General features: G+C 41.9%; 1 protein-coding gene across 1 annotated transcript; it reads left to right on the top strand.

Moving 5' to 3' along the window:
• Positions 1-15,840: 15,840 nt before the first annotated feature.
• Positions 15,841-23,531, top strand: ZSCAN9 (zinc finger and SCAN domain containing 9). The gene is made up of 4 exons (XM_058554992.1): positions 15,841-15,933; positions 17,357-17,848; positions 18,021-18,168; positions 22,587-23,531. Exons 2-4 carry the CDS (start codon positions 17,429-17,431, stop codon positions 23,201-23,203), a joined length of 1,185 nt encoding a protein of 394 aa, XP_058410975.1. The 5' UTR covers positions 15,841-15,933; positions 17,357-17,428; the 3' UTR covers positions 23,204-23,531.
• The last annotated feature ends 1,794 nt before the right edge of the window (positions 23,532-25,325 follow it).

The raw sequence follows: 25,325 nt of genomic DNA, 5'->3' as shown, positions 1-25,325 counted from the left end.
TCAGATAAAGAAGGAAGAATTTTTTATCTACAAATCCGGCAGACCTAGTCGGTGGCTCCGCGCGTCGGTGAGCGGGCCGCGGGGCAGGGCGGCGGCCGGGAGAGGGCCCCCCCTCGGAGGACTCTGGGGCCACAGGGGAGCTCCTCTCAGGAAGTGTTACCATCCCGCCCTTTTCACCTGATCCCGAGGAGTTTTATAAACTTCCGAAGGGAACTGTCCGTTTCTGACTTCTCCAGGGTTCAGCCTACTTTGGACCACAGAAAAGAGGCATTAAATTTCGACTTGAGAACTCTTTCGCTTTCAAATATAACTTTCTTACCTCTTGAAGCTGAATATATCATTAAGTCAGAAGGGAGTTTTACTTAAAAGAGGGGAGAAATGGGCTGCTCCAAAACTGGAGCCAAGGGTCGCACGGAGATTTGAACTCTGATCGTCAGATTCAAAGTCCACAATGCTAACCGTTACACTAGACGAGAGCTGCCTTGTGGTGTTTACCGCGTGATTAAGTGAAATGAATTGGCAGCGTCTTAAAGAGTTTCTGACGAAAACAGTCGTTCTTATGCCGTTTGCCACCAAGCTGTGCGGTGGCACCAGCTCCTGAGACTCTCAGAAGAGCTAGGTTTGTGCCAAGACAAGGGAAACTGCAGTGTAGGTCTCAAGTTCTGTTTCTGGTGGTGAAGAGAAAATTGACCAAATGGACTGGGATTCGCCTGTAATGTCGCTGTCACACACTTCTGGTGGGAGAGTAAAATGCCTTTCCAAGGGCAAATTGGTGCATCTTTTATCACCATTTAAAAGTAGATATCAGACTTCAAAAACAGACTCGCACATTTATGGTCAACTGATTTTCCTCAAAGGTGCCAAGGTGATTTAGTGAATCTAGAGGGGAAAGGAGTCTTTTCAAGAAATGGTGGTGCAACAACTTGGCAGCAGCCATGTGGGAGGAAAAATGATGAATTTTCATTCTTCACACCATACACCAAAAATTACGATGGCTAATAGACCTAAATAAAACCTAAAACTAAAACCTAGGACTCTAAAATTTCTAAAAGAAAACTCAAGAGAAAATCTTTATGACTTTGAGTTAGGCAAATATTTTAAAAATAAGACAGAATATATAAAACATAAAAGGAAAATAGAAAAATTAGACTTTATAAAAATTTAAAATTTCTGTTCTTTGAAAGGCACTGTTAATAAAAATGAAAGGACAAGCCTCAGACTGGGAGAAAATACTTGCAAAGCACATTTCTGATAAAAAGACTGTATCCAAGTTATGTAAAGAACACTTACAAATCAAAAATAGGAAAACAATCCCATCCCCCATTAAAATGGGGGAAAGATTTGAATTTAGACCTCAACAAAGAAAATATATAGATGGCAAATAAGCACATGAAAAGATCTCAGTATCATTAGTCATGAGGGAAATTCAATTAAAACCACAGTAAAATACCCCCTTACAGCTAATAGAGGTGTTTAGCTATTAGGCTAAAATTTAAAAAAATAACAAACCTAACAATACTAAATGCTAATGAGGATGTGTAGCAGCTAGAACTCTCATACATTGTCAGTAGGAATATAAAATGGCACAGCCACTGGGAAAAACAGTTTGGCAGTTTCTTGTGACATTAAACAAATACTCTATGAATCAACAATCCTTCTCCTGAGTATTTACTCAAGAGAAATGAAAACATACGTCCACCTCTAAGTGAATGTTTATAGCAGCTTTATTCATAATTGCCCAAAACTGGAAACAACACAAATGTCCACCACCTGGTGGATGGATAAGCAAATTGTGGTACATCCATGCAATGGAATATTACTCAGCATTGTAAAAAACAAACCACTGATACACACAACAACGTACCTGAATCTCAGAAGCAGAAACCAGAAACCAGATGCAAATGCTTATGTTATATGATTCCATTCCAGAAAATGCAAAGGATATGAGTGAAAAATCAGGTCAGTGATTATCAGGGGCTGGGAGTGGAAGGAAAGACTGACTAAAAAGGAACAAGGGGAATATTGGGGGGTGCTGGAAATAAATATCTCGATTGTAGCAGTCTTTACATGACAATATGTGTTTGTCAAAATTCACCTAACTGTACACATAGGTGAATTTTACTGTATGCAAATTATATCTTAATAAACCTGACTTTTTAAAAAAATGAATATCATCACTCAGCAATTCCATTTCTAACACTCTATGTTATAGAAATACTTGCCTAAGTTCATCAAGGTATTTATCAAAGAATGGTCAAGATAGTAGTGTTTGAAAGAGACTGTTAGTAGAAGGTTGGTTACAAATTACAGTGCCTATAAAATAGATGGTAACTGACATAAAAAGTACGCTGCAGAACAGTAATGTATAGCAGTTTCTATTTTTGTAAACATAATTCTAGATGTACACATACAATTATATATTCATTTATAAGTAGCTTGGAGGACTACACGTCAAACTGTAGGCGTGGATTTTTTTTTTTTAAGACTTGAATTGGGGATCCAGGGACTTTTCAATTACTACTGAATTTTGCTGTTGCAATGTTTGAAGGGGGTGGAAGGCAGAGGAGCATATAAGCTTTATCATTTCTTTTAAAACACATCTGCATAAGACAATTAATGGCCACTTAACATAGGACTCAGGAGTCGTATTTGTATTGGATGCTGACCACCCACCGCGCTGAGCTCGGTGGTGACACTAGCGGGAAGAACATGACAGAACTAAAAGGTAAAATCCCTAATTGCAAAGGATGTGTTGTCCTTTCGGCTGACGGAGATGGTGGCGAGGGGCAAAACTGCACTGGAGCGTGTGCGTTTAACAGTGGCTGGGCAAGGAGAGACAGCACCATCTTGGACCCAGAAATTTTCAACCATTTGGGGGTCACCCCTTTAAGGATCTTAGTAAAGACTCTCAAAACTCGTGGGTTCGGGGATTTTCTGGAGACTGTTCAGAAAACTCAAGGCAGGACCCTAACCTGGGGGAGGGGTAGGATGGACTCTCAGGGCAAAGAGCAATGGGGCCGCTGATCTCCAATCTTTGCTGGATGAGTTCCCAGGTCCTTCTAGGCTTAAAATGTTCTGAATGAGAAAGACCAAAATTTAGGAATCCGTGGAGTCCAAAGCAGGAAGAAGGACAGAGTGGAAAAGAAGATCTATTTAGTAAGTACCCCTCTGGCACCTCTTAGGCGTTGCGCGCTCTTAACCCGGCGCTGGCACGGGCTGGGAGCGCGGGGAGGGGGCACGCAGGGCGCAATCCCGCAGCTCCCGCGGTGGCTCCCGCGCTCCTGCACCCCTGGCGAGATCACACGGCCGAGGCCTTTCGCTCTCTCTCTCCTTTTTGCTCCAAGTCCAATTCCTTGGTTTCTTCCTTCTCTTGCACCTCCAGTTTCCGAGAACCTTTAAATACCGTGGGCTGAAACGGTGCGCGCTGCTGAAATGGTGTGAGTTAGGCGGCAGACGGTGTGGTCAGGCTCCAGTTTCAACACTGAGGTCCGCTATTCGCTCAGGGATGAGTTCCTGCGACGCTCTCGGTCGCTGGTCCCAGTCAGCAGTGTTTGTAACTGCAAATGCAGATGAAACTTAAAGATATGACTTTATTCAACGCTATGCAAAATAATTTAAAAACCTGGTTGCAATGTATATATTTCCAGAAAATATAATATACCGAAAGAACCTTAGAAGAAAGAAAATCCACACAGACCAGTTACACTTGAAGACATAAAAAGCTGTCAATAAACTACCTCCCCAAAAGCATCAGACACAAGAGTTTCACAGGTGAATTTTAAGAAACCGTTTACAGAACAGATAACTCCAATGCATTTAAAACTGTTCCAGAACAGAGAAAAAGATAGGAATGTTAGATTTTGGAGGAGAACAATCTGAATATTAATCTCGAAACCCAAAGTTGATTACCAATAAGAAAATCACATATTTTTCTCACTTATGCTGAATCTTAAAATAGGAGAAAATGGAATTCAGCAGCACATTAAAGGAATAAATAATTTACCATGACAAAATAGAGGTGAGCATAAAAATTGTTTAAAATTAAGAAATCTTGAAACGTAATTCATCATATGAACATATCTAAGGAGAAATGGCATATAAGCATTTAAATAGCTGTGGTAAAGACATTTGATTACATTAACATCCACTTTTGACATTTAAAAAAAATTTAATAAAAAAGAATAGATGGTTCCTTACAGAAGATGAGAAAACATATGTAACTTACATCAACAGCCATCATCTTGCTTTTCAGAGAAAACATTATATGCCTTCCCTTTGAAGTTAGCAACTCTCTGAGATGAGAGATGTCCACTCTCACTACTATTATTTTATATTATTCTGGAGGAACTAGCAATGTATTTAGCAAGAGAAATAAATAAACTTGAAAAGAGTTGAAATTATCATCATATTAGATATACAAAAGTGTCCCAGGATTTGTTTATAAAATTAAATATATTTATAAAAATAAACAAGAGAAATCAATCACCTTCCTGCACACACACGCACACACAAAACGGAAAAAAGACCCCATTTACAGTAACAGCAAAAGAGATAAAACATTGAGAAATAAAATTAAGAGGAAATTACAAGATCAATAATAAGAAAAATTTAAATATTGTTGACTGAACCAAGATATGGAGAAAGAGACATATCAATTTTTTCTACAAGTTAGTCTAGGTATTTAATATAATGCCAATAAAAATTAAAATAGAATTTTGTTTTCAAACTGGATGAATTGCTTCTAAAGTTTATGTGAAAAGTAAACAAGCATTAGCAGCCAGGAAAATTCAGAAAAGAAGAATAACAAGGAAGACACAGGCCTTCTGGGTATTAAAACATATTACAAGCTACTGTTAAATGAGTTAAACAAGGAGGCCATTAGACTGAGGTGGCTCTAACGCTGTAGCAGCCTACTTAAGCAAACCAAAATCTAAGCCTGTAAATGCCTGAAGGTTACAAAATCGAAACCTAAGGACAACCGATCACAAACAGCTGTTACGAGAGGTTCGGGGATTCGATCGGAGACGTAAAAGACACTTTCCACTCCAAACAAATGGACTGAAGGTATATTTTATTGTATAGAGGATAGTAAAAAAGGTGATAGTCTGCAAACAGATCCAAATAGGTCAAATATTAAGAGGGAAAAAACATCAGCCCGACTGGAAAGGGAAAACATCCACATCGGCTGAAGAGAAAATGACACAAATCAACCGGAGAGAGAAACACCAGGTTGACCGAAAAGAGAACACACCAAATCAATTACTTCATATCAAATCAATTACTTCACATCAAATCAGTTATTCATAACATTCACGCCCCACTGCCGGGAGAGCTCTGTCAATCGACGCGGCTGGGCAAGGATCACACGTCCTGGGCAAGGTGTCCCTTCCACAGGTGGAACTCTCACCGGGTCTCAGTTTCCAGCAGTTTTTATACCATCAGTAATTTTCAGAGTAAGCAATTACAGAGTTTGCAGAGCAAGCATTTAGTGTTCCCATGTACAAAATGGTTATCAGTGGCGTACGTGCACTGAGCCCCCTGGATAACATCCCGGCCCAGTAGTTGTGTACGTGCATTGTTCTCTTTGGTTATCGTCCCAGCCCGGCACAGATGGCCAGTCCATCCCGTGCTACGACGCTCCATGGCCAGTCCATCCCGTGCTACGACGCTCCAAGAGCCTTGAAATGTTACAACTTGCAACTCCCTCCGTGAGAGAAAGGCCAGTTCCCGGGAAAAGGCCAGTTCCCACCACACAGAAAGCAGCTTTTATATTTCTTTTTGTGCTGGTGGCTGTAGGTCAATGGAGCGGCCAAATATGGCTGTACTCATGTCAAGACACATTCGGCCGTGGCCGTCTCCATTAACCATAAGACACCATACGCACAGACAATGAACTTCGTACACAAGTACATAAGGCACATCCAAGAATCCAAAATCCAATGACTACAATAATTATAAAACTATCTCGCAATAAAGGACCCAAACCCCAAGGTAGCCAATCAAATAACCCCTTAGAATATGAAATGTTATTAACTTGATCTTGCAAATCATGTACAGCATCAAAGATAACATTAGATAAGGTAAGACTTAGGCCTAACAAACTAGCTGGTAGAAGTCCAGATCAGCCCCCATTACAGAGGGTAGCAGAAGGCAGGGTAATAGAGAAATTATCTGATATTGTGAAGTTGTGTGCTGTTTCTGAGACCAAATTTCTTGGCCATTCATAGTCCAGGTTATAGGTCCCACTGGTGTAGAGCAGTTGGTCTAACAGTGCAGGGTCAAAGGTTGTCCTACAGAGGCAACTAATGCCTCTGTGTGTAGGTCTGCAGCAGACATGGAGGTGCAGCACAGCATAGCGAATACAGCAGGAGTATCTATTCACGCAAAGAAACAGAATTTTTAGGAACATGATATAACTGTTTATTTCCTGGATACATAACTATGAGTGTTGCAGTGGGCCCTTGGGCCACTACTTCTGCGGCACGGGGAGCCGCATTGGGTGGATGTGTCACCCACACTTTTGCTCCAGGTTTCCATCCATCTGTAGATCCAAATCCTTGTATTCCTCTTTTAGTTAATTCACTTGGAGGTTGTCCTTGTGACACATTTGGAGTCAAGAGGGGAAGCACCAATAATTGTCCCACTCGTTCCCCAGACTCTACAGTTAGTACTGTGTCACTACCATTATATAATATAAATTTTATTTCTCCTTGGTAATCTGGATCAATGACTCCTCCCAGTACATCAATACCTTTTGCTGCCAGTCCAGAGTGTCCTTTTAACAAACCAAAGGTATTTTTGGGAAATCGTACCCCTATCCCAGTAGGGACTGTAGACTGCTTCTTAGGGGGCAATTGAATAGAATGAACGGTAGATAAATCCAATCCAGCCGCTTCGGCCGTGGCACGAAAAGGCGGTTTAGCAGACTGAGTCAGGGGCCAATAGGTTAAGGTCATAAACTCATGGGTGGCGGCTGCCACTTCTGTAATCTTTGCTGGTAACAACCTTGACAGAGGAGTCTCATTAGGGCCTACTGGCCTGTTATTTAACATATTTAGAGCAGTACTTAGATGGTTGTGCCCCCCCTTTAATGAGCCATGACCAAGTTTCCTCAATTGTTGTTTAAGCAATCCATTCATTTGTTCTATGAGGCCTGCAGCTTGGGGGTAATAAGGTATATGATAAATCCATTCTATATAATTTTCCTTGGTATAGGTTTGAATCAACTTACCTGTAAAGTGGGAACCGTTGTCACTCTGAATTTGCCTTGGTGTTCCATAACTTGATTATATCTAATAATTTTATGGCACTCTGTTGGGTGGCCGCTTTAGCTGGTATAGCCAATAAATAACCAGAATATGTATCAACAGCAGTGCAGGCATAAGTATAGCCACAAGAATTTGGCAATGGTCCAATAAAATCTATTTGCCATGTATGGGCGGGAAATAATCCATTTTGGATATGACCTTGGTAGGGGTGTGGAACTCCCCGTTTATTTAACTGTTGGCATAACTGACATTGTTGTACTGCAGTGGCAATATCATCATGGGTGACAAGGATTCCCCTTTGTTGTGCCCACCTGTATGAAGTTTGTTCTCCCAAGTGTCCACTCTTTTCGTGGATTCATTGTGCTAAGCCTGGGTTGTGTGTTGCATGACTTCGCACCAGCTGATCAGCATAAGAGTTATACTTTTGTTCTGTAGAAATTACAGAACTGTGAGCATCAACATGAAATACAGTAACAATTGTATTTTGGCATCATAATCATATGTCTTTTTGTAATTTCTTTTTTAAGTTAAAAAAACTTTAATTTTGGCAGAAGTTTACCAAAAATATCAAAATATTTTAAAACACTTGGTCAAATAGGAAACAATGCCTAGTTATTTATTTAATCAAGTTGACAACAGAAACAGTTAAAGGCAAACAGAGAGTTAAAACAGTCAAAAAACAAAAACAAAAACCTTAAGGGAAAGACTTCAGTCCTTTTGAACGTAGGAAATTATTTTAACAAAACATAGGTGTTTTGTCTTTTACATAGACTTACTCAAAAGAACACCTTTTAATCTCTATATAAAGAGCAGACTAAAAGTTTAAGAAAATTACCTTTATAAGAGAGAAAGTCAAATTTTAATTTATCATTAGCCTACTTTAGCCAACTTGACCACGTGCAAAACTCCTCAGGGCTTTACTTTCACAAACCTTCTGTCACTTATTTTTTACATTTAGAATTTGTCCTATGCCTTTTTTCTTTTCTTAGTACTTTAGGACAAATTTATTTTTCTTAACAAAACAAACATAAATATCTCCATTCTTTATACCTTTTTTATGGACAACATACCTTTTGCTTTTTTTGTATACAGACTTTCCAGAAATGTGTACTTTCTCATAGAAAATTCCTCAACATGCACATAACATGTTTATCATTAAACGTAAGCATCTTTCAGTTTTTTTTTTTTTTGAGATAAGAGACCATAGGCAGACAAATTTATGTTTAGTAACCAATTTTTAATGTTTTATCTTATGTGGAAACGACCCAGAGACTCAATAAATTTTTATCAACTTAATTTAGCAAAACTCTAAAGCTTCAAGTTACCAAAAAGATTTTGGAAGCTGTTTTTGAAATAACTTTGTCTTTTAGAAGTCTCTGTGTATTAATTAAAGATTGCATTTCATCGTGAGAGGTTTTGAATCCTCTCTTTTAAGGGTGACCCTTAAGGTGAACTCATCTGAAACAGATTCTCCAGAATAGCCATCCCAATTTCAAATTACTTCAAAAGTTTATTTATTTTCACTTGCTTAATTTTAGATCAGGAATTCCGGGGGAGTTGAAGTGGGGAAGCTCAGCAAGAGAGGGGAGGGGAGCAGCAGATTCAGCTAAGGCTGCTGGCATGTTTAATTGCTTAATTATTTTCTCTTAAAGAGGCAATACAGTATTCCTGATTTTGTTTAAAAACCTCAAAAGATTAAAATAGGCTTCCCACTAGTGGTTTAACTTTTTAGCTGGCTTTTTCCAATTGCATAAGCAAATACATCAGTTTTGGTAAATTGAAATTGCCCCATTTTGGCCACTTTTCCTCTCTGGAGTCTATGGAATATTGTGGCAATGTGGTGTTACAATAAAAAACCTATCTTCTTGGATATGGGCTCCTAGCTGAATGTAGCCCATTTAGCCAAGAGGTGGCCCAGAGGGCTCTCCTTGGGGACAGATGGAACTTCCCCCCTTCAAAATTACAAACATACAGAATAGACAGTTAAATGGGATCCCAAACACAACAGATAGATGCATCTAACAGATTCCGGGTAAAAGTCCTACAATTATTCCCACTCCAGTAGGGATAGCCCTGCCTCTTAAAGAGACAGGACTCCAGATGGAGGGGAAGGGAGTTGTTGGTGTAAGCAAAAACAAACAAATAGGCAAACAAACAAATAATTCTAGAGCCTGTTTCCCTGTCATAAGAAAAATGTGCCCAGGGTCAGCGGTGCCAGGTCAGATGGAAAGCACTGGGAGCAGTCCCCAGGGCAAATCACCTAGGCAGCTGCTGGACTGTTTCCCAGGACATCCCACCCAGCCCAGGCCCACCGAGCCATGGACAAAGAGCCTCCCGGCTGGCTCGCCAAATTATTATTGGATACACATTTAGGCTCACTATTTGTCACTTAAGAGGGGCCAAATAAAACTAGAATGCCAGGCTCACGGCAAGGAAAGAGTTTCTATTTTGGGTGACATCAGCCGGGACTGTAAATTTGAAACTTCTTTTTTCAAGAGTACATTCTCCCTTGTATTTTATCCCTATCTTCCATAGCCCGACGATAAGCAGTCAATAAACATTAACCTTGCCGTGCCAGAAAAGAAACATTATCTCTTTTTTCCTACTGTCTGCAAAGCTTTGGTCACATCCAATGGTTCATATCTCGCAGACGAACATCCCAAGTTTCACATAATCCTGACCTGTGAGTCCACTCCCCAGCCAAAGTGCAAGAGGGAGGGTCCTCCCATCCTGGAATTTCTTCCACCTTGGCTTCAGTTACCTTTCGTTTGAATAGGAAAGGCATCTCCTTAATCGAATCCTGCTCACAGCGCCAATTATGTTACGAGAGGTTCGGGGATTCGATCGGAGACGTAAAAGACACTTTCCACTCCAAACAAATGGACTGAAGGTATATTTTATTGTATAGAGGATAGTAAAGGTGATAGTCTGCAAACAGATCCAAATAGGTCAAATATTAAGAGGGAAAAAACATCAGCCCGACTGGAAAGGGAAAACATCCACATCGGCTGAAGAGAAAATGACACAAATCAACCGGAGAGAGAAACACCAGGTTGACCGAAAAGAGAACACACCAAATCAATTACTTCATATCAAATCAATTACTTCACATCAAATCAGTTACTCACAACATCCACGCCCCACTGCCGGGAGAGCTCTGTCAATCGACGCGGCTGGGCAAGGATCACACGTCCTGGGCAAGGCGTCCCTTCCACAGGTGGAACTCTCACCGGGTCTCAGTTTCCAGCAGTTTTTATACCATCAGTAATTTTCAGAGTAAGCAATTACAGAGTTTGCAGAGCAAGCATTTAGTGTTCCCATGTACAAAATGGTTATCAGTGGCGTACGTGCACTGAGCCCCCTGGATAACATCCCGGCCCAGTAGTTGTGTACGTGCATTGTTCTCTTTGGTTATCGTCCCAGCCCGGCACAGATGGCCAGTCCATCCCGTGCTACGATGCTCCAAGAGCCTTGAAATGTTACAACTTGCAACTCCCTCCGTGAGAGAAAGGCCAGTTCCCGGGAAAAGGCCAGTTCCCACCACACAGAAAGCAGCTTTTATATTTCTTTTTGTGCTGGTGGCTGTAGGTCAATGGAGCGGCCAAACATGGCTGTACTCATGTCAAGACAACAGCCAACCAGGCTTTACGCTATAGCCAATCCATAATTTCCTTGCTTTATTCCCACCTTTTCTATGTAAAGTTTTTCCTGAGCTCCTGTTGGTGGAGCACTCCTAACCACTTCCGGTTTGGCACTGCCCATTGGAATCAATTTTTGCTCAAATAAACTCTTAAAAACTTTAATATGCCTCAGTTTACGTTTTAACACTACAATGAATAAAACGTAGTGCAAACAAGATAGAAAATCCAGAAGTAGGCACAGATATTTAAGCATTTGATAAAGATGACATTTCAAGTCAGTGGAGAAAAGATGGATTATTCAATGAATGGTACTGGGCCAGCTGGGTAGATATCTGAAAAAAAATCGAGTGTAATCCACACCTCACATCTTACAACTGGATAATTTCCAGGTGGAAATTTAAATAGGAAATTTAAAAATTTAAAAATTTCCTATTTAAAAATTTAAATAGGAAAAAAATAAAACCATAAAAGTACTAGAAGAAACCATGTGAGAATTTTATTTTATGGTCTTGGCACAAGGGAGGCCTTTTTATCACAAATAACATAAAAGATTAGCAAATTTAACTACTTAAAAATTAAAAATTTCTTTGCAACTTAAACCACTACAAAGTAGAATAGAAAAATTCCAAATTATCACAAAAGGCTTATTTCCCTAATATATGATGATCATACAAATCAACAAGAGAAAGACAATCACAAACAGGAAAAAGGGAAAGGGTATGAACAGAATATTCACAGAAAGAAAATGTACGTGAATATTAATTTACTCAATCTTGTTCATTTTTAAAGAAAAGCTAATTAATACTACAATAATATACCATTTTTTACCTATCAGGTTGTTGGCACAGATTAAAAAGTTTGGTGAGATTGGAGGTGATATCATTTTGGATATTGTTAGAGAGCTGTAAATTTTTACAGCCACTGTGGAGGGTAATTTAGTAGTGTATATCAATTTTACAAATGCATATATTCTTTGACTCAGAATTTCTATTTCTAGGAATTTTATCCTAGCGATAATCTCATATATGTGTAAGATGACATATGTATGAAAATATTTAGTTCAGCATTGTTTATAAATAGAAAATGATTGGAAATAGCCTCACTGCTCATCAACTGAGGACTGGCTAAATAAATCCGCACAACAGAATATTATGCAACTGTCAAACATAAAGAGGCATGGAGCCGGCCCCGTGGCTTATCTGTTAAGTGCTCTCGCTCCACTACTGGCAGCCCGGGTTCGGATCCCAGGCGCGCACTGACATACCGCTTGTCCGGCCATGCTGAGGCGGCGTCACACATACAGCAACTAGAAGGATGTGCAACTATGACATACAATTATCTACAGGGGCTTTGGGGAGAAAAAGGGGAAAAAAAAAAAGGGAGGAGGATTGGCAATAGATGTTAGCTCAAGGCCAGTCTTCCTCAGCAAAAAGAGGAGGATTGGCATGGACGTTAGCTCAGGGCTGATCTTCCTCACAAAAAACAATTAAAAAAAAAAAAAAGAGGCAGATCTATATCTATGGCTACAGGAAAAACTCCAAGATTTATTGTTAAATAAAACGAGCAAAATACGGAATAATATGCATAATTTTCTACTATTTGTGTAAAATAATGGGGATAAATTATATATAAATATTTGCTTCTATGTGCATAAAATATCTCTGAAAGGTTACATAAGAAATCAATAGCTTTGGCTGTTTCTATGGAATGAAATTAGGTGAGTGGGGGTAGGAGTAGGATACAGATTTTTCTTTAAAAATTGTTTATTTTGAAAATGTTTAAATAGAGAGAGAGAGATCTAGTACATATCCAGGATCCACAGTTCTAAAATCCATAAAATTCTGAAATTTCTTTTTTTCCATAAATTTGGCACTAAAACTCATCTGGGGCAAATCCTAAAGTGAAATGAATTGAGATTCCTTATAGTCTTAATCTGAATTCTGAAACACATCTACTCCCAAAAGCTTATGTATAATCTATAATGAACATCCATATACTCACCTAGATTTTATAACTGTTCATATTCTGCCATATGTGCTTTCTCTCTCTCTCTGCTGAAATATTTTAAAGTAAATTATAGATGTCATGACATACCACCCTGAATACTTCAGTACCCATCTCTAAAAAATAAGGACATTTTCCTGTGGAACTACAATGTCATTCTTAAACTCAACAAAAGAGAAAAAGCACAGGAAGATTTTTCAGTGTATGCTTTTTTGTACTTTTTGTATTTTGACTCTGTGGCTCTATAACTTATTCAATGTATAATAAAATTTAAAATTAAAAATAAACTTAAAATTGATCAGAAAGCTATGGGATCTGCCCAAGGTATCATTAAGGAATAGGGAAGAAAGATTCACAAGAACCCAGTTGAAAGTAGAGATTGAAAAAAACAAATAATTTTATTTCGCTGTCCAACTAAGTTGGGGCTGGTATGAGCAGGGCTTTCGTCAAGTCAGTACTGACAGAGGCATGGTAGGTATGGAAAGCCTATCCAAATCCAAAACAAGTGTCTGCCGCTTTGAAGAAAAGTTTTGTTATCTCCATGATGGAGAGAGTTCAGTGTAATCAACTTGCCACCAGGTGACTGGCTGTTCCAGGATTGGTTGAGGCTCTTGCAAAGTGGCCTCTCAACAGTGATGGTGTCTAGATTAGTCTTAGTGAAAGAAAGGCTTTTTAAAAAAAATTTTGAGCCTATGCACATCCTCCATCATAGCAGCCATGGTCATGTTCAAAAGCTTCTTGAGCAAATAGAGATAGCTGAAAAAACAGTTGCTAACATCCGTAGGGCAGATCAGTTTCCTCACTTGCTTATTGAAACCCTCTTACACAGCAGGTTAGTGAACATTCATATGGGCCACAAATAATTTTACACTTGGGTCTATCCAGCTACCAGCTAGTTCCCTCAATCGCTTTGTCATTAATCCTCCAAATCTTTTTCTTCTTCTCTTTCTCCTTCCCCTTCCCCTTCCCCTTCTTTTTTCTTTTTTCTTTTTGACCTTATGACATAACCCACAGCAGAGTCAGTATCCAATATGCCTGCTTCCAGATTGAGGTAACCCTCACTCTTTTTAGTTAGTCTTGTAGTCAGCATTTCTTCTTGTCTCTGAGCTGAGTGGAATTTTTAATATTTTCAGTAGGAATTCCCAATTCTAAATTAAAAATAATCCCTTCTGTCCCAGGACACTCGTCAAGGTACTGCTATAGGGGAATCTCCTCCCAAACAGACAAATGAGAGCCAGTATTTCTTAGAGCTGTTTAACTACAGGGACATTCAATGCACTGTGCATTTGACCCTAGAGTGGAGCCTGCCTGAGTGCTACAGTTGACCTACTTAACAAGCACACATAAACCAGTTAGAGAGTCATTGAGACATCTGAGAGTTTCATACAAATATGAAAACTGTGGGGGCCAGCCCGTGACGCAAGTGGTTATGTGCGCACCCTCTGCTGCGGCGGCCCGGGGTTCGCCAGTTCAGATCCGGGTGCCACTGACGCACTGCTTGGCAAGCCATGCTGTGGTGGCGTCCCATATAAAGTGGAGGAAGATGGGCACAGATGTTAGCCCAGGGCCAGTCTTCCTCAGCAAAAAAAAAAAAAAAGGAGGAGGAGGATTGGCAGATGTTAGCACAGGGCTGATCTCCTCACAAAAAGAAAAGAAAAGAAAAGAAAACTGTGTATATTTGTCACAGAGGGGAATTCAAAATAGAAGAGAATGACATATGTAAACACTCTATTCAACTCCAGGAAGAGTTGAGCCTTTACTCCCATTATATAGTTTGTTAGGAAAGTTTGTATGAGAGCTTTGTAAATGAGGTACTATGCTGGAGAAAGTTATCAGGATCTTGAGCAAATTTTCTTCATGCTGGTGCTCTTTTAGTGGTTACACACATTGGATATTTGGAAGAAGCTGAAGTAAAGGATGAAGCCTGTGTTTATTTAATACCCTCACACGGCTGGGTTGAGGAAAATAACCAAAGAAATTTACTGCGCCACAATTTTGTAGTTAAAATGCATTACAAAACCTCCACTAACACACAAGATACTTTCTTCCTGCTATGATAAAATAACGAGGTTCTGTGAAAACAAAACAAAACAGTTTAATCTATGCTATACCACCATTCTGACTGACATAATAAAATTGATCAATGACTAACAGTACTTATAAATATGCTTTTGTGTACCAATAAAGCTAATTTAATTGATTTTGGATTGATTTTTTATTACTACTAAAAATCCAGATGACTTTTGTGGCAAAAAAAAAACAAAAACAAAAGGAAGGGAGGAAAGACGGAAAAGAAAGAAAGAGCGAGAAAGAAAGAAAGGAAAAAGGGAGGGAGGAAGGATGTCTATCAATATGTAGGGGCCTGGACAAATAAATTGCAGTAAACGAGCTTTGTACTATTAAGCAGTCACTAAATGAGCTAGACCTACATGACCAATAAAGATGTCTAAGACAGATGAAGTGAAAACGCTAAAATAAGTGATGGAGAAAAAGCTAAAATGCAAAATATGAGAGATCAGAATTATACATACAAATTCCAAGCCACGGGGACAGCGGCTACCTCAGGGAAGTGGGACTAAGGAGGGACAGGGTGGGGTTCCACCCTTTAATTTATTAATTTTGGCAGTTTGAGGTGTTTTTTTTTTAAGGCATAGGTAATGTATTAATTTTTTAAATGTTTTAAAAATACGCATTTTCAATAGTCTGTGCTTCATCTGTGCTTTCAGTTCAAAACCTGTATGGGGCCCACCCACGTATGAAATTGATTATGTGACTCACTGTAAACCTGACGCCCTGGAAACTGGGGTCTGACGCCAAGGGGAGGCAAGCACAGGAGGCAGGAAACGAGACCCGGAATCCTAGACCAGCCGGAAGTGCCTCTGCCCGGTGGGCCCCGCGGGGGGCTGGCCTCTTCCCGCCGGGCCATTGTTCCCGCGGGCGCGCTCCTTCCCACGCCGTTGCCCCTCTCCCTGCTCGCTGCCTCCCGGTTTCGTGAGTCCGCCGCTGCAAGCCGGGGTGAGGTGGGTGTGGCTGAGAATGGGTGTGGACGGTGCCCCGGGGAGGTCCGAGCCGGGGGAGGGGCGGTGGTCTGTGCTCGGGAGCTGGGGCGCCCTTTGGACCCGGCTCGCCGTCCCCGGCTGTGGGGACAGGGCACGGGAGAGGGCTATGAGAGGACTGCGAGGATGAAGCGTCACCACCGTGAATAACGACAGCAGGATTAGGATTTAGGGTAGGAAATGCCTGGAGTCTGGAGAAATACCCTTGGGGAGGAGGAAGTCAAGGACAAATTTAAAGAGTCTCCGCAGCCTTCGTCATGGAGAGCCGGTGTCCCCTCTCAGAACCTTTTGGTTCTAAAAGCAGATTAAGGGGCGTTGAATGGACTGGTTTTCATTGCAGAATGTGACAGTTCCCTATTCCTTTTCCCTTATAGTCCATTGATTCTCAAACTTTAGAGTGCATGCAGATCACTGGAGAGCATGTTCAAGATGCATATTCCGGGGCTCCCCATCCTTCCCCTCCAACGCCAAACCCCCATTCCCTTAGATGTCTGCTGCAGGCCTGCCAAGCTGGAATTCAGCTGCTGAGCTGAACTTCCTGACATTTTGGAAATACACAGGCCTCCTGGGTCACAGGCACTGCCTGGGTGTGAGCAGAAGACTTCTCCCTTGGGCCTCTATGGAGTCTTAGGATTGTGCTCACAAAAAATTTGGCCTTAGGCAACCCACTTAACTTCCCCTGGCCTCCATTTCTTATGTAGTGAAATATTCATTGTAGTAATCAAACCTCAGAGTGTAATTGTGAGGATTGTATATGGTCTTGTATCTGAAAGCATGTAGTAGACTGTTGCAATGTTGACTGTTACTCTAGGGAAGCAGAGCAGTGTGGAAATCTCACAGGACTTGGAATCTACCTAAGTTTTCCTTTCTGTCAGTTTAGTGAAAATGATATCAACCTTAAATGGTTGTTTTGAAGATGAATTTTTAAAACTCAAGTAAAGGTTTCAATAAAAGTTCATTCATTTAGTCCAAGACAGGAACAATATTTCCGTTTATTCTTTCTCTAATTTGATTTTCATGTGAGTCTGAACTTTTTAACCATTCTGAGTGGTATGTGTGGTCCCTAATTCCTCCATGAACTCTGTAAGGTATTATTGCTATTTCTTTTTCACATTAAGAAAAAACTGAGATTGAAAAAAGATAATTGGCACAAGGTCAGACAATTGGTAGATGTTAGAACCAGAATAAAACCCTGGTCTGGGTGACTTGAAACTCTATGCTCTTTGTACATTATGACCTTATATTTTCCATTGTTCCCATCCTTTGGTCACCAAGTCAATTTACTTTCATTGAAGAGCTTCAGGGTCTATGACAATTGTTCATATTATCAGTTCCTATCATCAGCTATTGCCTATTTTCTATATAAACAATGATTTTTACTTCTTAGGAGGGAGACTTCAAAGGTGTTTCTGAAACAAGCTCCAGCTGGAGGGTGCCTTTTAAGCTGTTTGAGGTCAAGATGAATACAGACTCAAAGAAGATTTTATCCTTGGATGTTCAAACTCCTGAGGTATGGGAAGAACTTCTGACAGTGAAAATGGAGGCAGAAAGTCACCTCCAAACGCAGGAATCCAGACTGAAACGCAATAATCCATTGGCAAGGGAAATTTTCCGAAGGCGCTTTCGGCAGCTCTGCTACCAGGAGACCCCTGGACCAAGGGAGGCTCTTACGCAACTCCGGGAATTTTGCTACCAGTGGTTGAGACCACATGTGAGCACGAAAGAGCAGATTTTGGATCTGCTGGTGCTGGAGCAGTTTCTGTCCATCCTGCCCAAGGAGCTGCAGGGCTGGGTGCGGGAACACTGTCCGGAGAGTGGGGAAGAGGCTGTGATTTTGCTGGAGGATCTGGAGAGAGAGCTGGATGAACCACAATATGAGGTAGGAAGGGAGATTTGCCAGGGAAAAAGTATATGTGGGTCACGAAGGACCTTTATATCCTCTGCTTTGTATCTTCTTGACTTTGGTGATTAAATTTTCTGCTTATTTCTAGGAAGTGTTTCTTTAGACAGTTAATTTCTTCAGAAGTCAAATCTTGTCTTTTTGTCCCCAGATGGTAGCCCTCAGACAGGGGCAAGAAGACCTCTCTACAGAGACAGTGCCTCTCGGAGAGCACACATCACTGAGCCTTCAGTCTCAGCCTAAGGAGCCCCAGTTCACATGTGACTCTGCTCAGGAGTCCCACTCAATTGGAGAGACAGGTGAGGGACAGGATTTATCTGATATTGAACATGTCCCACCTGATCAAGCAAAAACACAAAACCTAGAGCTGGGGAGACAGGAGATTGGAAGACTCTTTACCAGATAGCAGCAGCACTCAATGCTTCTGAGTGCCTAGGTTGCTCATCTTTGTCCCCTCTCCCTGCATGCAGTCTTCCCCCTGAGGGCCATCCTGGAAGCTCTCTGGTCTCCTGGCACATGGTACATTAGGAAAACTTTCAGGAATCACTGTGGAGATCAGCTTTAGAGAATGGGCTTCAAGGCTTGACAGACATAAGGTAAATCATGGCTGCCCCTCTTAGAAACTGCTTGTACTTGGGCAGGTTACTTAACTACTTGATCTCAGTTCTCTCATCTGCCAAATGGGGTTGATAATAGTATTGTCTTAGTCTGCCCAGGCTGCCATAACAGAGTGTAACAGAATACCACAGACTGGGTGGCTTAAATATCAGAATGTGTTTTCTCGTAGTTCTAGACGCTAGGAAAACAAGATCAAGTTGGTTTCTTTTTTTTTTTTTTTTTGTGAGGAGATCAGCCCTGTGCTAACATCTGCAATCCTCCTCTTTTTTGCTGAGGAAGACTGGCCCTGGGCTAACATCCACGCCCATTTTCCTCCACTTTATATGGGACGCCGCCACAGCATGGCCTGACAAGCGGTGCGTTGGTGCGCGACCGGGATCTGAACTGGCGAACCCTGGGCCGCCGCAGTGGAGTGCACGCACTTAACCGCTTGCGCCACCGTGCCGGCCCCTCAAGTTGGTTTCCGGTGAGACCTCTCTTCCTGGCTTGTAGAAGGCTTCCGTCTTGCTGTGTTCCCACATAGACATTCCTGTGTGCACGTGCATGTGGAGAGAGAGAGAGCTTTGTCCTCTTCTTATAAGGACATCAGTCCTATTGGATTAGGGCTCCAACTTTATGACCTCATTTAACCTTAATTGCCTTCCTAAAGGCCTTGTCTGCAAATACGGTCACTCGGGGGTTAAGGCTTCGACATATGAATTTGGGTTGGGGGGCCACACAATTCAGACTAGAACAAGTATGTACCTCAGAAGGTTGTCGTGAGCATTGAATACACATAATTTATGAATGCACTTGTCGTGCATTATGCTTAATACATGGTAGCTGTTCTTATCAGAAATTACCAGTGCCACCCTCGCCGACTGGGATTTACACTCGCAGTAGAAAGGTATGAAGGGCCAGCCCCATGGTGTAGTGGTTAAGTGCATGCGCTCTGCTGCTGGCGGCCTGGGTTCGGATCCTGGGCACGCACCGAGGCACCATTTGTCAGGTCATGCTGCGGCGGCGTCCCATATAAAGTGGAGGAAGATGGGCACAGATGTTAGCCCAGGGCCAGTCTTCCTCAGGAAAAAGAGGAGGATTGGCATGGATGTTAGTTCAGGGCTGATCTTCCTCAAAAAAAAAAAAGAAAGGTATGAGATATGCTCAGTAGGTGGCAGACTGGATGGAGAATCCAGTGGAATAAGACTTGCCATTTCCTTATAGGTAATCTTCTTAATGGTGGCAGTACTGGGCACCAGTGGTGTAGCATTGGACACTTGGGGCTGAATCAGCTGCCTTCCCATTCTGGCTCTCCCTGTAGCAATTGGCTCCAGCTTCTAATTTGCCACAAATAACATCAGAGTCTCTTACTGACTTTGTTAACCTGACAATCAATCTACAGCACAGTTCTGGTGTTTTCATTTTCACGTTACCCCCTTATGTATAAAGCCACAACCTCCCTTGCTTCTCTGTCTCCTGCCTCTATTTATTTCATCTACCCTAGCAATCATACAGTTATCATGGATTTCTATCACTTGGAACACATCTCTTGATTTAAATTAAAATGTGTTTGTTGAGTATATTCTGTGCATACTGCAGACTTTCCTCTGACTCCCATTACCTCATCAGATTAAAATTCCTTCTGGTTTCATTTTCCTCCTTTATGAGCATCTTTCCAGTCTGTTCCTTTGTTTCTTTCTTCTTGCTGCCCCCATGAACTTGGACTTTTCATTTTCTAGCCATCTTCTCCTTTCTTCTACCTTCCAAACTGCCTCTAGAACCCTGCTGAGAATGCCTTCCTCCAGGAAGCACATCTGAGTAAGTTCATCCACACATCCACCCATCCATTTAGTCATTCATTCATTCAACAGATATTTATTCAACATTTACTATGGCTACTGGAGAGTATCCAGAGGCCATCTATGGATTGGAGAGTTCTCCCTATAGGACCATCAGTGCAGGTGTGTTTTATACATTCAGGAAAAGCCATAGTAACATAGTAAATGTTTGAGATTACAAGGACCAAATCCAAATTCCAGCTCTTCAGTTTTTTAGCCAAGGAACATTTAAAGTTACTTTAGATCATTGAGTTTGAGTTTCTTTTTAAATTCATGATGATTGTAAAAAATCCAAATCATATAGAAGTTTGTATAGTAAAAAGTGAAAGTTCTCCTCCAGATCCACTCCCCTGGAGTAACCACTGTCATCAAATTGCAGTGTATTTTCCAGACTTTTTTCTAAATATAGAGTCTGTCTAGCTATGTATTTATCTTTCTTTCTTTTTTTTTTTTTCCAGTTCTTAAAGAGGTGGGATAATAACATCAAGGGGTTTTGTGGTGAGTTAGTTTGAGAATGTATGTGAAGGTGCTTTGTAAGTCATGGAAGGCTGTATAAATGGTAATTACTAGAAGGTGGGAAATGTCTTCGTTTTTATATTCTACCCAGTTCCCTTGTACATTTCAGATATAAGTATGAAGTTTGGGCAAAAGGGTAGGACTGATCCCTCTTGTGGCCCATTTCTTCTCTGCATACACATTTCTGTTTTCCAAACCTGTTGTCATCTCTCAGCTAAAAGGAGGGAGAGAACCCTGGTCTAACAACAGAGGATTCCTAAGAGGTACCTATCCAGGTGTGTGAGGGACAATACAGTTAGAGGTGGGAGAAAGAGTCAGATGTTTTAGTAAAAAGAAGGGATCGGTGGCTGTTTTCCTTGGGCTTTTCTGGGTTGCAAGGTGGGAATCACACCCAGGGAACCCGAGACATCCTAAGGCCACCCCAGCAGCTGTTCTCTAGTGTTTAGAAAGTTTGAGTCTGTTTGTTTCCGTTCTCACCTTCAACTCCTTGAAGTAGAGAGAGTCTGACTGGGTTGGCTGGACCCTATCCAATATGGACCAGTCCTATGGGGCAGCATTTGCCTCAGGTGCCAGCCCCTGGGCCAGTCAGTTGAGGTCATACTATACCGTGAGGTCCATAGTAGTAGCATTGATTTCAACTCTTTCTGTTTTATTCATTCAACAAATATTTATTGAGTGACTACTATGTGCCAGGTATGATTCTCAGGGAATAAAACAGAAAGATCCTGCTGTCAGGGAGATTAGATTGTAGCAAGAGGAAAACAAATAATAAATATACAAATAAGGTGATGATATAGTCTGTTAGAAGGTGGCAAGTGCTATGGAATAAAGCAAAAATTGAATGGGATCAGGGAGATTATGAGTGCTACGGATGCGGCAAATAGATTGCAGTATTAAATAGAAGAATTAAGAAGGTGACAGTTGAGCAAAAACTTGAAGGAAGTGAAGGAATGAGGCTTGCTATTGTCTGAGGTGAGGGCTTTCCAGAAGAGAGAAGTGGTAGAGCACAGGCCTTGTGCTGGGAATGCACCTGGGATAGGTGTGGATTTGAAAGTCGTGAAGTACTGCCTGAGGCACGTAGAATTTGTTGCAGCTTAATACTTGTTCCATAAATGAATGAATGAATGAATACATGAGGTAAGTTTCCTTGGAAAGTTGAGGCTCCCTACCTCAAAAGGAGGAGAGTGTTCTAAGGGAGAACTGCAGAGAAGCCACCTTGATCCTGACTCTCCTCTCCCCATGAAGAAGTATAAACAAGGGGCCGGCAAGGTGGCATAGTGGTTAAGATCATGTGCTCCTCTTCGGCGGCCCAGGGTTTGTAGGTTCGGATCCCGGGTGCAGACCTATGCATGGCTTATCAAGCCATACTGTGGCAGGCGTCCCACATATAAAGTAAAGGAAGTTGGGCATGGTTGTTAGCCCAGGGCCAATCTTCTTCTGCAAAAAGAGGAGGATTGGCAATGGATGTTAGCTCAGGGCTAATCTTCCTCGCCAAAAAAAAAAAAAAGAAGAAGAAGAAGTATAAACAAATTCTCTCTGGGCCCAGTCCACATGAGGATGGACTGAGCTGCATTTTGCCAAAGAGGACAGACTTCTTCATTACCTAGAGGAAGGTGTTACCACACTGGCCCTTCTGTTTCTAACCTCCTCCCTACTCTATGATGTAGAGTTACATCACAGGTGCTTCTATGATGTAGAAGGGCACATAGCGACCCTCCCATAGGCTCAGGGAACAAGTGATATTTACCTGGTCTTTTTTGTTTCAGATGAAATGACCAACACTGAGGACAGAGAGTTGGTGCTAAGGAAAGACTGTCCTAAGATAGTGGAGCCACATGGGAAGATATTTTATGGACACATCTGGGAGGTATCACACCAGGGTCCCCAACATGGAGAAGTTGGTGGACATAGGGATCAGATAGAGGGGCAGTGGGGAAGCCCCTTAGGAGAGGGGCAGCACAAATGTGATGAATGTGGGAAGAGCTTTGCTCAGAGCTCAGGTCTCATTCGACATCAAAGAATTCACACTGGAGAAAGACCCTATGAGTGTAATGAGTGTGGGAAGACCTTCAGTCGGAGTTCTGGTCTTTTTAATCACCGAGGAATCCACAATATCCAGAAACGGTACCACTGTAAGGAGTGTGGGAAGGCCTTCAGTCAGAGTGCGGGTCTTATCCAGCATCAGAGAATCCACAAGGGAGAAAAGCCCTATCAGTGCGGCCAGTGTGGTAGGAGCTATAGTCGGCGTTCGTTTCTCATTGAGCATCAGAGAAGCCACACCGGGGAGCGCCCTCACCAGTGCAACGACTGCGGGAAGAGCTTTAATCGCCACTGCAACCTCATCCGCCATCAGAAGATCCACACCGTGGCTGAGCTGGTCTAGTCCTTGCTATGTGCAAGTTTTCCAGATCATTGGCCAAGTCGAGTCGGGTAGCTTAAGACTACAAAAGGCCTTTCTTCCTGTCTCTGCTAAATGTGTTTTGGAACAAATGCTGACCTCTGGTCTGAGGACATCCAAGAAGGAATGTTCGGGTTTTTGAAGCTGCTGCTTTCCCTTTGGTTCCTTTACTCCTTCCCAGTTCTGACTACTCCCCTCCCCCTTATTTATTCTCTTTGAGATGGCTGCTAAACCTTCCTAATAATGTAATAAATGGTACTGCTATAGCCAACTTGCCTGGAAGATCTGTATCTGTGTTTAATTCTTAAAGATCACGTAGACCTTGCTCATGTTTTACCATAAATGGGTCTTTGGTGTCTCCCGTGACCAGTACCTACATGGCAAACACCTTTTCCCCTTACTGCTTCCCTCTGGCACCTACATGACCCTCCCTTGGAACCAGCATTGGCTGGGTGTTTCACCGTTTGCAGAGTGCTTCCCTTTACTTAACCACAGTTTGTCCTCACAACAACCACACAGGGAAATGAGGATTATTATTATCCCGTCTAACAGATGAGGAATCAAAGACTCAGAAAATCCAAGCACCAGAGCTAAGGTTTAAACCCTGGACTTTTATTTTTAGTAACTTTTTTATTTTTGGAATTATTTTAGACTTATAAACAAGTTGCCAAGATGGAGTTCTCATATACCCTTCACCTAGCTTCCCCTAATGTTAACATCTAACATCAAGTCTTTTTAGTTAGACCCTTGGCTTTTGACTCCAAATCCCTGTCTGTTTACAGTGTTCTGCTTCTTATTGGTATTCTCAGATTTCCTCATTTAAGTTTAGCCATTTGGAAGTCCCTTAGTGCCTTTCCATCACATCTTCAGCGTTACAAAAAGCCATTTTTATCCTGAGTACAGGCCATGTCAGAGAACCGGATCATCATCCAGATAAGATGCTTTAAAAACTACTATCTTGGGCCGGCCCTGTGGCTTAGTGGTTAAGTGTACGCGCTCTGCTACTGGCTGCCCGGGTTCGGATCCCAGGCGCCCACCGACGCACCGCTTCTCCGGCCATGCCATGCTGAGGCTGCGTCCCACATACAGCAACTAGAAGGATGTGCAACTATGACATACAACTATCTACTGGGGCTTTGGGGGAAAAAAAAGGAGGAGGATTGGCAATAGATGTTAGCTCAGAGCTGGTCTTCCTCAGCAAAGAGAGGAGGATTAGCACGGATGATAGCTTAAGGCTGATCTTCCTCACACACAAAAAAATAAAACTACTGTCTTAATCTCCTGAATGTTTCCTTTCTGTTGCTTGGCTTAGGTCTGCAGAAAAATTTTCCTCCGTGTAGATTGTTGGGAAATTTTTCCTAGAGTTTCAACAATGGGTGAGAGAATGTTTTAGCAGCAGCACACATAAGAGTTGTGTGCCTTGAGTGTTCTGCCCCCAAGGGAAGCTCTTTCCCAGGGAAGTTTCCTCATGGGGAGGAGGACTCTCTCCTCCTTGGGACTGAAACAGGCTTGAGGCTCCCACAGACTCTCTTGGCCTCCCCTCCTTTATTCCCTCTTATGATCTCTCTGCCAAGGCTGCAGCCCCATCTCTCCTTTAATGTATTTGATAAGATGGGAGTGAGGGCAGGAACATCCTGCAGTTTGCTCAGATGACCCTGTGCATACACAGTTTGAGCTTTGTGCTGTTTTCCGTAACTCCTAAATGTGTTGCCCTAAATGTGTTGCCCAGGGAAGCCAACTCTTTTTTTTTTTTTGTGAGGAAGATCAGCCCTGAGCTAACATCCATGCTAATCCTCCTCTTTTTGCTGAAGAAGACTGGCTCTGAGCTAACATCTACTGCCAATCCTCCTCCTTTTTTTTTTCCCCCAAAGCCCCAGTAGGTAGTTGTATGTCATAGTTGCACATCCTTCTAGTTGCTGTATGTGGGACGCGGCCTCAGCATGGCCAGAGAAGCGGTGCGTTGGTGCGCGCCCAGGATCCGAACCCGGGCCGCCAGTAGTGGAGCGCACGCACTTAACCACTAAGCCGCGGGGCCGGCCCGGGAAGCCAACTCTTGAATTGGGGATTATGTAATTTAACTCTTATGGAAAATTTCAAACAAACAGCA

This window comes from Diceros bicornis, chromosome 14, assembly GCF_020826845.1.
Source record: "Diceros bicornis minor isolate mBicDic1 chromosome 14, mDicBic1.mat.cur, whole genome shotgun sequence".
Taxonomy (NCBI): Eukaryota; Metazoa; Chordata; class Mammalia; order Perissodactyla; family Rhinocerotidae; genus Diceros; species Diceros bicornis.
The sequence above is the reverse complement of the archived record's forward strand: the minus strand, read 5'-3'. Positions and strand labels throughout refer to the sequence as shown.